Source organism: Somniosus microcephalus, chromosome 5 (assembly GCF_052327205.1).
Source record: "Somniosus microcephalus isolate GS21.2 chromosome 5, FLI_Smic_1.0, whole genome shotgun sequence".
Classification (NCBI taxonomy): Eukaryota; Metazoa; Chordata; class Chondrichthyes; order Squaliformes; family Somniosidae; genus Somniosus; species Somniosus microcephalus.
In genome coordinates, this window is record NC_140991.1 from 75,241,731 (window position 1) to 75,257,652 (window position 15,922).

Here is a 15,922-nt window from a genome sequence, read left to right on the forward strand (position 1 = left end):
AACAGATAGTAAGAGCTTCTACAGGTATATAAAAAGGAAGAGGGTTGCTAAAGTTAATGTTGGTCCCTTAGAGGATGAGAATGGGGAATTAATAACGGGGAACGGGGAAATGGCAGAGACACTGAACAAATATTTTGTATCTGTCTTCACGGTAGAAGACACTAACAACATCACAATAATGGATAATCAAGGGGCCACAGGGAGGGGGAACTGAAGACAATCACTATCACTAAGGAAATAGTACTTGGTAAAATAATGGGACTAAAAGATGACAAGTCCCCTGGGCCAGGTGGCCTGCATCCCAGGGTCTTAAAAGAAGTGGCTGCAGAGATAGTGGATGCATTGGTTGCAATATACCAAAATTCCCTGGACTCTGGAGAGGTCCCAGCAGATTAGAAAATGTAACACCCCTATTTAAGAAAGGAGGGAGACAGAAAGCAGGAAACTATAGACCAGTTAGCCTAACATTTGTCATTAGGAAAATGCTGGAGTCCTTCATTAAGGAAGCAGTAGCAGGGCATTTGGAAAATCATAATGCAGTCAAGCTAAGTCAGCATGGTTTTATGAAAGGGAAATCATGTTTAACAAATTTGCTGGAGTTCCTTGAGGATGTAACGAGCAGGGTGGACAAAGGTGAACCAGTGGATGTGGTGTATTTGGATTACCAGAAGGCATTTGATAAGGTACCACATAAAAGGTTACTGCATAAGACAAGAGCTCACAGAATTGGGGGTAATATATTAGCATGGATAGAAAATTGGCTAACTAACAGAAAGCAGAGAGTCAGGATAAATGGGTCATTTTCCGGTTGGCAAACGGTAACTAGTGGGCTGCCACAGGGATCGGTGCTGGGGCCTCAACTATTTACAATCTACATTAATGACTTGGATGAAGGGACTGAGTGTAATGTAGCCAAGTTTGCAGATGATACAAAAATGGGTGGGAAAGCAAGTTGTGCAGAGGACTCAAAGAATCTGCAAAGGGATATAGACAGGCTAAGTGAGTGGGCAAACATTTGGCAGATGGAATATAATGTGGGAAAGTGTGAGGTTATACACTTCGGCAGGAAAAATAAAATAGCAAATTATTATTTAAATGGAGAGAGATTACAAAATGCTACAGTTCAGAGGGACCTGTGGGTCCTTGTGCATGAAACACAAAAAGTTAGCATGCAGGTACAGCAAGTAATCAAAAAGGCAAATGGAATGTTAGCCTTTATTTCAAGGGGATTGGAGTATAAAGGCAGAGAAGTCCCACTACACTGTACAGGGTATTGGTGAGACCACACTGTGGTGTATGTAACCTGTTCCACCTTAAGAGAACTACCTTAAGAGATGTACTATTTTCTCTTGGCTGCTGTATACTGTAATACCGGTGGTGACCACACCGGTATATAAGTGTTGTGTAGGGAGTTGCTGGGCAGTTCAGCCCTGACCTCCGAATAGTAAAGACCTGTTAAAAGTTATTCTTGTTGTCTGTGTCCAGTGATTGATCCTAAGCATAACTGGGACACACAGACTCAACAGTGGCGATGAGTCCGATCTTACCCTGCGGCAGTTTTACATCCAAGGCAGCTTCGTCCTCAGAACAGGCGTCGAGAAGAGGTATCCGCCCTCATCATCCTGCTGAGCACCATCGCACGGGAGGCATCGAGAACCCGGGTTAAAAAGAAAAATTCTGACCACGAAGCCCTCCATCAGCGACAGGCAGTGATCATCCCTTCTACCACGGTGGTGGGTAAGCCGATCAGCGACACGAGCAGAAAGTCGGCCGCGTTGGCTGTGGAGTAGGGGAGGGAAAACGGAGGAATAAGGGCGGAGAACTCGACCACGGCCGGTAAAAAGGGCCGGGCTGCAATTGAGGCCGAGAGGCGCAGCGACTGGGGCAGCTTAAGGCACGAGAGCCGCGGAGAACTCAAACGCAGCCGGTGTACAGGACCGGGCTGCAAGCGGGGCTGCGAGGCAAAGCAGCATCGGGGAATTGAGAACCGCTGGGGAGGCGAGAACGGCAACAGCATGGCAATCGCCATTGCAGCCAGCGGGGGAAGAAGGCAAACGCGGGAATCCGCCATTGTAGTCGGCGGGGGAAGAAGACGAGCGCGGGAAAGACCGCCAAGCGCGGGAAGCCACCATTTTAGTAGGCGGGAGAAGAAGACAAGCGCGGGAAGCCGCCATTTTGAGAAAAAGAAAAATTTAAAAACTTGCAAGGATGCCTAAACATGGGAACATTAATACCTTTGATAGCGATATCGAAGATTGGACCACGTATGTAGAACGCATGGAAGTTTATTGTAAAGCAAATAAGGTACCAGATGATGAGAAAGAACTAACCTTATTAAGCTCAATGGGTGCGAAGACATATGGGCTATTGAAGCACCTTCTATCACCAAATAAACCGGCGGATCAGACTTTCGCGAATATTGTTACTGTCCTGAAAAATCATTTAAACCCCACGCCGCTGATGATAGCGGAACGATTTAAATTTTACAGAAGAACGCAGCTGAAAGACGAAAGCAACGCTGAATTTTTAATTGAACTGCGTAAGCTATTGAAGTACTGTCAGTTTGGAACAGGACTAGCAGATGCGCTGAGAGATAAATTTGTGTGTGGATTGTTAAAAGAAGGAACACAAAAGCAACTGCTTGAGGAGAATGATCTTACACTTGATAAAGCTGTCACTATTGCAGCATCGCAAGAAGCCGCAGCGAGAGGCACGGCAGAAATGCAGCTACGGTCACCGGAACTCAGCACCAATCAAATGGTCTTGGGTACAGTAAAATGTTATCGTTGTGGAAAGACAACACACGATCAGAACCAGTGCTGGTTCAAAAATCAGGAATGCAGAAAATGTGGCAGGCTTGGTCACATAGCTAAAGTATGCCGGTCAGGAAAGAAGACCAGCAACAAAAAGTCACCGCAGGAAAAGTACAGAAAGGTACACAAGGTGACAGAGAACAGTTCGAACGAACAGAAGTCAGATTCAGACTCCAGCAGTAATGAACTGGGTAGTCTAAGAGTACACAATGTTGGTAAGGAAGCAGACCTCCAAACAATTTGGGTCACACTTCAGATAGCAGGAGTCCAAGTGAAGATGGAATTGGACACTGGATCGGCATTGACGGTCATGAATAAGCAAGATTACAAAAGGTTATTCCCACATATTCCCCTACGGGATACGGAGATTGTATTGAAAACATACACGGGGCAAAGAGTATACCCCATCGGGAAGATAGAGGTAAAGGTGGTCCACAAGGGCAAAGAAAGCCGAGGAATGGACTTATATGTGCTACCTGAGGGAGGTCCACCACTACTGGGACGGGAGTGGATTAGGAAAATAAATATGGACTGGCATTCCTTAAAAGCACTAACGGTAGATTCCGGTAACAAAGATGTCAAACCTAAACGATTGTCCAGAATATTGGACGATGCTAAAGAGGTGTTCCAACAGGGACTGGGAACACTGAGAGGAATTACGGCAAACATCAAGGTTGAAGAACATGCAAACCCGAAATTTTTCAAAGCCAGACCGGTACCTTATGCGATACGACCTGCTGTGGAAGCTGAGCTGGAAGGGCTAGAACGTTCAGGAGTACTGTCTAAGGTAGACTGGAGTGAGTGGGCTACGCCCATTGTTCCCGTCATGAAGCGTTCATCGAGCAACAAGCCGGGGGAACCGGGGAAGGTTCGCATCTGTGGAGATTTCAAGATCACTGTTAATCCGGTGCTTCACACGGTGCAGTATCCGCTTCCGCGGATTGAGGATATCTTCGCTTCGTTGTCTGGCGGGAAACACTTCACCAAGATAGACCTGGCGCAGGCGTACTTACAGATGGAAGTTGAGGAAGAGTCACGCCAGTATCTCACGATCAACACGCATAGAGGCTTGTACCGGTATAATAGACTGGTTTTTGGAGTGGCATCGGCTCCAGCAATTTGGCAGAGGGCCATGGAGCAGGTATTACAGGGAATTCCAGGCACACAATGTTACCTGGACGATATTCTGATTACAGGAGGTGATGACGAGGAACACCTTGCAAATTTGGAACTGGTGCTCACCAGATTGAAAGAATATGGACTTCGAGTTAATCGCCAGAAATGTGAGTTCTTTCAGAAGCAGATCTCGTACTGTGGTCATGTCATTGACCAGGAGGGGCTTCATAAGTCTCCTGACAAGATCGAAGCTGTTGTGAAGGCTCCCGCTCCGGATAATGTATCCCAGTTGAGGTCGTTCCTAGGGTTGATTAACTATTACCATAAGTTTCTGCCAAATTTATCCACGGTGCTGCACCCGCTGAATGCTCTTTTGCAGAAGGGAGTACCATGGAAGTGGAGCGAGGACTGTAAGAGGGCCTTTCGCAAAAGCAAGGCATTGATCACCTCAGAGGAAGTGTTGGCTCACTTCAACCCAATGCTGCCTATTCGTTTGGCTTGTGATGCTTCTCCATATGGTATTGGGGCAGTACTCTCACACAAGTTGCCAAATGGCCTGGAGAGGCCAGTCGCGTTCGCATCCAGATCATTGACCTCCGCGGAGCGCAACTATGCTCAGATAGATAGGGAGGCTCTCAGCCTTGTGTGGGGAGTAAAGAAGTTTAATCATTACCTGCAGGGCCAAAAGTTTACGCTTCTGACAGACCACCAGCCGTTGGTATCCATTTTTAACCCTAAGAAGGGTGTTTCGGTGATGACAGCACAGAGACTCCAGAGATGGTCCCTTTTCCTAGGGGCACATCAATGTCAGATTGAATTCAAAGGTACAAAGCAGCATGGTAATGCTGATGGGCTGTCGCGCCTGCCACTACCTACAGAGGAGGAGGCACCGACGGTTGACCCTGTTGAGTTATTTCACTCGACCATCATCGAATGTTTACCAGTCACCAATGCAAGTATTGAAAGAGAAACCAGGAACGACCCGACACTGTCCCGGGTCTACGAAGTGACAGTGAAGGGATGGCCAGCACATGGTGATCCACTGTTACCGGCATTCTCAGCAAGACGAGAACAGCTGTCCGTCTGTCAAGGAACATTGATGTATGGAACAAGGGTGATTATTCCTCCTAAGTTAAGAGAGAGAGTTCTAAAGGAACTGCATGAAGGTCATCTGGGGGGAGTCAAGATGAAAAGCCTTGCTAGGGCTTATGTGTGGTGGCCGGGTATCGACCAACAGATAGAGGATCTGACGAAAAGCTGCTCAGGGTGCCAAAAAGTGCAAAATGCACCTCCGATTGCACCGCTGCATCCATGGGAATGGCCTTCAACCCCATGGCAACGTGTACATATTGACTTTGCTGGTCCATTCATGGACTCCATGTTTTTAATTGCGGTGGACGCACATTCTAAATGGTCAGAAGTGACTAAGATGACTACCACTACCTCGGAAAAGACGATCGCGGTGCTAAGAATGATATTTGCAAGAAATGGATTGCCAGAACAAATATGTTCAGACAACGGACCGCAGTTCGTGTCAGAAGAATTCCAGAAATTCATGAAGAAGAATGGGGTGAAACATTATACCTCTGCCCCATATCATCCGGCTATAAACGGGTTGGCCGAGAGATTTGTACAAACGTTCAAAAAAGCAATAAAGGCCATGAGCGAAGATCAGATTCCACTACAACACAAGGTGGACAAATTCCTACTGGCATATCGAAACGCCACTCATGCAGTGACAAACCAAAGTCCTGCCATGATGTTTTATAACAGGAGGTTGCGGTCCAGGTTGGACTTGTTAAAACCAAATGTGCGGAGGGAAGTTGAAAACAAACAGTTCCAGCATATAAATAACAAGACCACTCGGAGTTTCGAAATAGGACAACCAGTGTTAGCCCGGGACTATAAAAATGAGAAATGGCAATCTGGAACAATTCGGGCCAGACAAGGACCCCTGATGTACACGGTAGATATTGGTGAAAATGTAATACGGCGTCATGCTGACCAACTGGTAGAATCGAGAACAAGGGTCGAACCCATGGTTACGGCAGAGACAACCGTGGAAGAAGTTAGTGAACCTGAAGCATCTACCTCAGAAGTGAATGTACCTGATGATGATGTCCAATCCATAAGAGACCAACTAGATGAGTCACCCCAGCAACGAGAATCAGAGACCCCTGAAAGGCGTTATCCAACTCGAATCAGGAGGCCTCCTCAGAGACTGAGGCCTAGAAATTCAGTAAGGCCCCGCCAGGTCTTTAGCGCCCGAAAGTTAGCGCTCGCCCGGATTCCCGTAGCGCCCGCCTGAAATTCAGTTGCGACGGGCCAAGACGGAGGCGGGCGCTATTGCAGGGTTTGGCCGCCTCGCTTGGGGCGATGAAAGTCTATTTCAGGCGTCCAGCTGCCGCTGCGCCACCCGATGCGGTGCGGCAGGCTGGGGTACTGCAGGCCTCCTCCTTCTCTTAAGGAGGAGCTGCCTGCAGCCGTGAGATCGCCGCTGGATTCCCCCGGCAAATGAGCCCGGCACCACGGAGAAGTGCCGGGCTCGCGGGAGTCAGACAGCAATGCCGCGGGGGGGTGGTGCAGGAGTCCGAGGAGGGAGGTGCGGCCATGCGGCCGCCGGGAAAGCGGCCGGCCGCCCCTCCACCTTTATGCGCCGGCCTCTCGGAGCTGCAAGGCCCCGTTTTTCAAACGTTGTTTGCGGCCGCTGCGGGCGAGGCGGCCGCAACTGAATTTGGCCTTCGGCACGGAATCGCGTCGGAACCGGGGCGCTGCGCACACCGATGACGTCATCGGTGCCGGCGCAGCGCTACCGGCTAACGCCGCTGTTAGGGACCAACTTAATTTCGGGCACTAAAAAACTTCCGGCGCAACCCACTCTTTCGCCCCTAAGTGGGCGCAAACGCGACTGAATTTCTAGGCCTGAATCTTTGAACTGTTTTGCATGAAGTTGTATATATATATATGTTATTATGTTATGTTAAATGGGGATATAACTGTTAAGCTAAAAAGGGAGGATTGTGGTGTATGTAACCTGTTCCACCTTAAGAGAAGTACCTTAAGAGATGTACTACTTTCTCTTGGCTGCTGTATACTGTAATACCGGTGGTGACCACACCGGTATATAAGTGTTGTGTAGGGATCTGCTGGGCAGTTCAGCCCTGACCTCCGAATAGTAAAGACCTGCTAAAAGTTATTCTTGTTGTCTGTGTCCAGTGATTGATCCTAAGCATAACTGGGACACACAGACTCAACACACACCTTGAGTACTGCGTACCGTTTTGGTCTCCTTATTTAAGGAAGGATATACTGTACTTGCATTGGAGGCAGTTCAGAGACAATTCACTCGGCTAATTCCAGAGATGAGGGGGTTGACTTATGAGGAAAGGTTGAGCAGGTTGGGCCTATACTCACTGGAATTTAGAAGAATGAGAGGTGATCTTATTGAAACATATAAGATACTGAGGGGGCTCGACAAGGTAGATACAGTGAGGATGTTTCCCCTTGTGGGGAAATCTAGAACTCGGGGGGTACAGCTTTGGAATAAAGGATCATCCCTTTAGAACTGAGATGGGGAGGAATTTCTTCTCTCAGATTGTCGTAAATCTGTGGAATTCTCTGCCCCATAGAGCTGTGGAGGCTGGGTCATTAAATACATTTAAGGTGGAGATAGACAGATTTTTGTAAGATAAGGGAGTGAAGGGTTATGGGGAGTGGGCGGGGAAGTGGCTTTGAGTCCAAGATCAGCCATGATCTTATTGAATGGCGGAGCAGGCTCGAGGGGCCAAGTGGCCTAATCCTGCTCCTATTTCTTATGTTCTTATAGACGCAAGAGCTCTTGTAAAATGGTACTTACCTCTGCAGTCAGATCTGCCGTTTGATCACCATACAGAATATTGGATATTGGACCACACTTGGTTCCCGACAAAGGTGTCCTTTAAAAAAAGTAATCCGAAAAGTTACAAATATGAAACTCTTCAATATTAAGTTACATCCCAAACATAGGTAATTTTTGAGTTCAGAACACCTTACCCACAAATTTCTTCTGCTTGAAAATCCGGGCCAATATTTTTAACTACAGACTTACAACACAGCTTTAATTGTTAACATGCACACATGTAATTGAAAAAAAATGTCTGTCAATGTTTACTCTGTTTGTTTGCAAGTTAAATCATGTCACATTGTATATCATTGTATCACTTGTGAACAACATCACTAGCACAAAAGTACCATGAAGATTGCGTGACTTTCATTCCACAAATAATTTTTTTTTACCAATCGTGAATAGTTAAAGGGCAGTTTTAGTTCAGCATCTAATATAATTAGGAGAAAAGTCGTAATGCTTTTTGACTTGTAGATCTTCATAAAAATCAAAGTGTGTGTCTGTGCGTGGTTACAAATGCTGAAGTGAGACCATTATCAGGTAACACGCCTCTAGGGCAAAGCTATAAAATGATAATGGGAGAATGAGTGGTGAAATAATGTAGTACACTAATCCTTCACTTCTGTCTTTTGGGGTTTAATTCAGCCTAGGCTGATAGGGCAAAGGTCTTCTTCTGCTTGTTGTAAGGGACCTGAATTCATTTGCTAGTGTTCAGGGCTACAGCACAAAACTGTCCACATTTTACTGATATGTTGGCATAAGATTGGCAATATCACTCAGAGAAGCCGAAGGTGACTGAGGAAATTCATTATCAGTACAAAAGGGAATGCTTTTATGAGGCACATCATTAGCAGAGGGCAGAAGGAACACTGTGATTTGACCATGCTATACCTGACCTGCTTGATAAGGATTCTGGGTGTCAAAAAGGTGCAGAAATGTTCAATTTTGAGGAATAATATTGATATTGCTCACAAAAATTAAAAATTATAAATTAACGTTCAAAAGTTATACTCCGAGAGAAATATTTTCAAAAATATGTTTGGAGATAAAAAAAGGTAAACTTCACAACATGTAAAAAACAGACATAGCAAGAGTAATTTTACGAGGCCATGCTGCTGGCAGTACACGTTGGAAATTAGGGTGCCTGCTGTCCAAGACTATCTGAGCTGACAGTGTGAGCTCATAAAATTACTCCAAACATACATTTTGCATATATAATTTGTACACTCTTATTGTGCTGAAGTTTTGTTGTATATTTGGGAAGGGAACAGGTAAAAACAACATTAGAAAAACGCACACATGTGCTCTTCGATTTTTTTGATCCATTTAAAAGTCAAAAGCATAGTGCTGTATTTGGCATCAAAACAGTTTTCAATTTCTACAGCTCAAATACTCCGATGAAAATCTATAAACTTTGAGGGCCCTTCTTAGGGAACAGAATGCAGTTAATGGGATGTAGCACAATATTTACTTTTTTTTTTACATAATGTAAGGCTTTATTTGATTAAATACTAAACAAATGGTGATGTGCAGTCACAGAGGTAATGATAACTATAGCAGCTTTGGCTGGATTTCTGATTCAGCAACTTTATTTTCATTATTAATGAGCTGTCCCCTTTTTATTCCCCAAGTGCCTGTCACAGAACTCACGAAACCAAAGTTATGGTGTGGTATAATGGACTGGATCTTGAGCCAATGCAGCAGGCTGGATTTTGATTGAGGAGGCGTGTAGGAGGCGGGACTACAACTTTCGGGGTTGTAGTCCCGCCTCCATCGAGTTGTGGCCAACCCACGCGATTTTCACTTGATTGACCTTGTTGAGCCCGCCCAGTGGGCTCAGCAGGCCAATTAAGGGCCACCTGGCAACAGGTGACATCACAGATTGACATTTCATCTGTCAAAAGCTTTTGACAGATGAAATATCAGCGTTTGACAAGTGTTTAAAGCTGTCAAACACTGACAATCTGTACTCCAAGTTAATTCCTTCCTCTCAGGCTGATTTAGAAATCTCTCCAGAACAGAAAGCTGAATGCTGCAACTTTTGACAGCTCGCGGCCATTTTGCTTTCTGTGCCGGTGAGATGAGGGACTCCCGAGACCTGAAGGAAGGAAGGCTGTAAAGGTAAGTAAATGTAAGTAAAACTTCTTTAAACACTTTACACACACCAAACACACTTGCCTCTGAACTCATGCACCCATCACTCACCTGAACTCCAAGCCCTTCAGCCCGACGGTCCGCCTCGCTAACTTGCCGTGGTTTGGAGTCATCGGGAATCCCACACTTCAGCAATAAAAATAGGGATTAGGCTAACAACTGCCTGTTAACTACCTGTTAACAGGCAGTTAATTGGCACTAATCCCCTTCCCGCCTCGGGGATGAGTTTGTGCCCCCCGATTTTGAGATTTTAACCCCCCACACGCCTCCAATCCCACCTCCATGGCCCAATGAAAATCCTGCCCATCTTGTAGAAAATGGGAGACCCCATTGGTATTCTGCTTGTGCCACTTTTATTTAAATTTGGTTGTTTTGCCTTGAAAGTTAATTACAGCAAGATTCTCAACGTGTTGTTACTTTTGAATTAGCCATACTGTGCTTTTCATCTAGATGCTCTATACCATGAGTACCATTTATCCTAGGTGTGGTGCCAGAGGACTGGAGGACTACTAATGTGGTACCGTTGTTTAAAAAGGGAGAAAGGGATAGACCGAGTAATTACAGGCCAGTCAGCCTAACCTTGGTGGTGGAAAAATTATTGGAAAAAATTCTGAGGGACAGGATAAATCTTCATTTAGACAGACAAGGATTAACCAGGAACAGTCAGCATGGATTTGTTAAGGGAAGGTAATTTCTGACTAACTTGATTGAATTTTTTGAGGAGGTAACAAGGAGGGGTGATGAGGGTAGTGCGTTTGATGTAGTCTATATGGATTTTAGCAAGTCTTTTGATAAGGTCCCGCATGGCAGGTTGGTCACGAAAGTAAAAGCCCATGGGATCCGAGGCAAAGTGGCAAGTTGGATCCAAAATTGGCTCAGAGGCAGGAAACAAAGGGTAATGGTCGAAGGGTGTTTTTGTGACAGGAAGGCTGTTTCCAGTGGGGTTCCACGGGGCTCAGTACTGGGTCCTTTGCTTTTTGTGGTATATATCAATGATTTTGACTTGAATGTATGATTAAGAAGTTTGCAGATGATACAAAAATTGGCCGTGTGGTTGATAATGAAGAAGAAAGCAGCAGACTGCAGGAAGATATCAATGGATTGGTCAGGTGGGCAGAGCAGTGGCAAATGGAATTCAATCTGGAGAAGTGTGAGGTAATGCATTTGGGGAGGGCTAACAAGTCAAGGGAATACACTATAAATGGTAGGACACTGAGAAGTGCAGAAGATCAGAGGGACCTTGGAGTGCATGGCCACAGATCCCTGAAGGTAGCAGGACAGGTAGATAAGGTGGTTAAGAAGGCATATGGGATACTTGCCTTTATTAGCCGAGGCATAGAATATAAGAGCAGGGAAGTTATGCTTGAAATATATAAAACACTAGTTAGGCCGCAGCTAGAATACTGCGTACAGGAAAGATATGATTGCACTAGAGGGGGTGCAGAGGAGATTTCGAGGATGTTGCCTGGGCTGGGGAATTTTAGCTATGAGGAAAGATTGGATAGGCTGGGGTTGTTTTCTTTGGAACAGAGGAGGCTGAGGGGAGACCTAAATGAGGTGAATAAAATTATGAGGGGCCTAGATAGAGTGGATAGGAAGGCGCTATTTCCCTTAGCAGAAGGGTCAATAACCAGGGGGCATAGATTTAAAGTAATTGGTTGGAAGTTTAGAGGGGATTTGAGGAGAAATATTTTCACCCAGAGGGTGGTGGGGGTCTGGAACTCAGTGCCTGAAAGGGTGGTAGAGGCAGAAACCCTCATCACATTTAAAAAGTACTTGGATATGCACTTGAAGTGCCTTAACCTACAAGGCTATGGATCAAGAGCTGGAAAGTGGGATTAGGGTGGATAGCTCTTTGTCGGCTGGCATGGACAAGATGGGCCGAATGGCCTCCTTCTGTGCTGTAAATTTCTATGATTCTATGATCCTGCTGTTTACAGTTTCAGGAACCAGTTTCTGTCCTCCTCCTAGAGTTCATCATACAATCTAATGGATCAAAGATGTGAAGGAATCCCCCCCCCCCACCCCTCCCCTCCACAAAGTAGTGGATGTGTGCTGCAGGCTCCCAGCAATTTCTGAGATGATTAATTATTTTAATAAGCAATTGGGTAAATATCAGATTGGAAATGGGATTGCTGATTAAAGGGACAGTTATAGACTGAGATGATCAAATACTCTAAGACAAACAGTAAACAATTCCTGTGCTGCTGGGGGAGATGTTGTTTGAAGGACAGCAGGCCAGGGTTGAACAGCAGAGATGTGAGATTTGTTTGATTATCTTTGGCAAAATTTATGCCCCAGAAGGTTAAATGGGTCAATGATAGGATATATATTGTACAGGAAACTCTTTTTTATCCAGCACCGATGGGGCCAGCGTGGTGCCGGTTTATCAAAAAGTCCGGATTACAGAGAGTTATAGTTAAAAGGTACAAGAGCTCCGTACACAGCAACAAATCCAGGCTTCTCTGTTGCTTAGCAACAGCTGCAGGAACCCCGGCCACAGACCAAGCGTACCCGTTGCTTAGCAACAAGTGCAGAAACCCCCGATTACACAGCCACAGATCCAGGAGCGGCCACTAATATGAAGAAAAACTTAACTGAGCCTACTCCTGAATTTTGCCGGTTAACCGAGATTTCCGGTTGTTTGGGTGCCGGTAAATCGAGAGTTTCCTGTATAAAGCTTTTCAAAAGGCCTTTGATAAGGTACCATACGGTAGGCTCATGACAAAGTTTAGGGCATGTGGAGTCAGGGGACAAAAACCTCAATGGATAGCAAATTGGCAAAAAAAAAATAGAAAGCAGAGTGTAGGGACAAAGGGTAGTTATTCAGATTGGAGGCAGGTAGAAAGCGGTGTTCCACAAGGATCAGTGCTGGGATCATTAATTTACATAAATGATTTGGACTTAGGAACAAGTAACTGAATATCAAAATTTCCAAACTGGGGGAGTATAGCCAAAACCGAGGAAGAATGCAACATAATACAAGAAGACATTAGAAAACTTGCAGATTGGGCAGTTAAGTGGCAAATGAACTTTAATATATATAATTGTGAGGTGATGCACTTTTGTAGGAAAAACAGAAATATTACCTACACCTTAGAAAATAAGAAACTGAATGGGGTAGAAGAGCAAAGGGATCTAGGGATACAGGTGAACAAATCATTAAAAGCAGCATCACAGGTCAGCAAAGCAATTAAAAATGCTAACAAAGCCCTGGGATTTATTTCTAGGGGTATAGAATTCAAAGTAGTAAAGTTATGTTAAACTTGTAAAGGACCCCAGTCAGGCTGCACTTAGAGTACTGTGCACAGTTCTGGTCTCCATACTATAAAAAGGACATAGAAGCACTGGAGAAAGTGCCAAAAGGATTAACAAAGATGGTACCAGAACAGAGAGATTACAGCTATTGGAGAAGGTTGATTAGGGTGGGTCTTTTATCTTTTGAAAAGAGAAGTCTCAGAGGAGACCTGATAGAGGATTTTAAAATTATGAAGGTGCTGGACAGGGTAGATGTGGGGAGAATGTTTTCACTTGTGGGAGAATCCAAAATTAGGGGTCATAAATACAAGATAGTTACTAATAAATCCAATAGAGAAATAAGGAGATATTTCTTTACTCAGAGAGTGGTTAGAACGTGGAACTCACTACCACAGGAAGTGGTTGAGGCAAATAGCTTAGATGCTTTCAAAAGGAAACGAGATGATGGTGGAAGTGTCAGTAGGAGAGCATTTTGGCGACAGTGACCATAATTCGGTGAGATTTAAGGTGGTCATGGAAAAAGACAAAGACGGCCCGGAAATAAGGGTTCTAAATTGGGGGAAGGCCGATTTTAATATGATAAGGCAGGATCTGGCCAAAGTGGACTGGGAGCAGCTACTTATAGGAAAATCCACATCAAAACAGTGGGAGACTTTCAGAAGGGAAATAGAGAGAGTACAACGCCAACATGTTCCTGTAAAGGTCAAGGGCGGGACTGTAGTGTATGTAACTGTTCTACCTTTAAGAGAACTATTGTATGTAACCATCCACCTTTAAGAGAACTATTTTAGGTGTGGCACTACTTTATCCTGGCTGCTGTATACTGTAATACCGACGGTGACCACACCGGTATATAAGTGCTGTGGCAGAATTTATTGGGCAGATTCGCCCTGACCTTCGAATAGTAAAGTCCTATTTAAGTTACTCTTGTAGTCTGTGTATTACTTCGCTATACAACCCACAGACTTTACAGTGGCGACGAGTTCGATCTTACCCTGCGGCAACAATACTTCTGAAGAAGTAAACGAGCGTCGAGAAGAGGCACCCGCCCTCGTCGTTTTGCTGAGAGAAAACTCGAGTCTGCAGAACAAGAAAGGAGGAAGATTTCAAACACGAAGTCTTCCATCAGCAACAGGCACGGATTGTCCCTTCTGCCACGGTGGTGAGTGAGCCGATCAACACGAGAAGCAAGTCGGCCACGGTGACTGTGAGTAAAGGGAAAATAGAAACAAATAAACGGAGGATAAGGGCAGTGCACTCGACCACGGTCGAGGGGGAAAGGAGCCGGACAGAAGTCGGGCCCAGAGGCGCTGAGACTGGGGCAGCGTGGAGCAGAAGCCGCGGTACAAGCGGGCGGGGGAGCGTCGTGAGACGACTAGACCGCGACGGCGAAAAAGGCCGGACAAATACCGTGACCACGAGGCGCTGCGACCGGGATCGTAAGGCGCGGGAAGATATAAACATAAATAAGCCACGGAGAACTCAGCCACAGCCGGGGAGGAAAGCACCGGACTGCGAGAAGCTGGGAGGCGCGATTGGGGTGAAAAAGGCCAGACAGTGACTGAGGCCACGAAGCGCTGTGACCAGATCGTAAGGCGCAGGAAGAGATAAAAATAAATAAACCGCGGAGAACGCAGCCGCAGCCGGGGAGGAAGCACTGGACTGCGAGAGGCTGGGAGGAGCGATTGGGTGAAAAAGGTCGGACAGTGACCGAGGCCACGAAGCGCTGCGACCGGGATCGTAAGGCACGGGAAGAGATAAAATAAATAAATCGCGGAGAACTCAGCCGCAGCCGGGGAGGGAAGCACCGGACTGCGAGAGGGCTGGGAGGCGCGATTGAGAGCCGCGCGAGCGGGAGAGACAGAGCCCGAGCGAGAGCCGCGTGAACGGGAGAGACAGAGCCCGAGAGAGAGCGAGCAAGAGCCGCGCAAGCGGGAGAGACAGAGCCCGAGGAAGACTGAGCGAGATCCAGCCCAGCGGCTGAAACTGTTCGCCGTCAACGGGTTGTACCCAGAGCCGGTTGCCCGGCCGAGAGAAGGGAACGCGCTGAAGCCGAAGCGCAGGCTGCGAACCCTGAAAGCCAGCGGCCGTCGCCCGAGGGAAAAGCTTACCCCTCCTGCCAGGGGAAGAAAAGCGGGAACCGCCATCTTGAAAGTGGGCGGGGAAAGAAGATAAGCGTGGGAAACCGCGGGAAGCCGCCAGTAGGCGGAGAAAAAGACAGAAGCGGGAACCGCCATTTTGAAAGGGGCGGGGAAAGAAGATAAGCGCGGGGAAACCGCCATCTTGGAAAAAAAAGAGTTAAAGAAATATTTCGTTGTTGTTTATCAGGGAGGTGAAGATGCCTAAGCGTGGTAACATCAACGATTTCGATTCCGAGGTAGAAGATTGGGCCACGTATGTAGAACGCATTGAGATATATTGTGAGGCCAATAAAATAGAGGATGATGATAAAGCTATAACCTTGCTAAACTCGATGGGGGCGAAGACATACGGGCTATTGAAGCATCTTCTAGCACCAGTTAAACCGGCGGATCAAACCTTCGATAATATTGTTGCTGTTCTGAAGGATCACTTGAACCCCACACCGCTGATGTTGGCGGAACGATTCAAATTTTATGCGAGAACGCAGCGGAAAGAGGAAAGCAACGCGGAATACTTGGTCGAACTGCGTAGGCTAGCGAAATACTGCCAGTTTGGA

At 46.2% G+C, this 15,922-nt stretch overlaps 1 protein-coding gene across 1 annotated transcript in view; it reads right to left on the reverse strand.

Moving 5' to 3' along the window:
• Positions 1–15,922, reverse strand: part of malrd1 (MAM and LDL receptor class A domain containing 1) — a 408,505-nt gene that overhangs the window by 14,746 nt on the left and 377,837 nt on the right. The window contains exon 22 of the mRNA XM_085987833.1: positions 7,786–7,864. Coding sequence (XP_085843959.1) covers positions 7,786–7,864 — 79 coding nt within the window. The remainder of the gene's footprint in view (positions 1–7,785; positions 7,865–15,922) is intronic.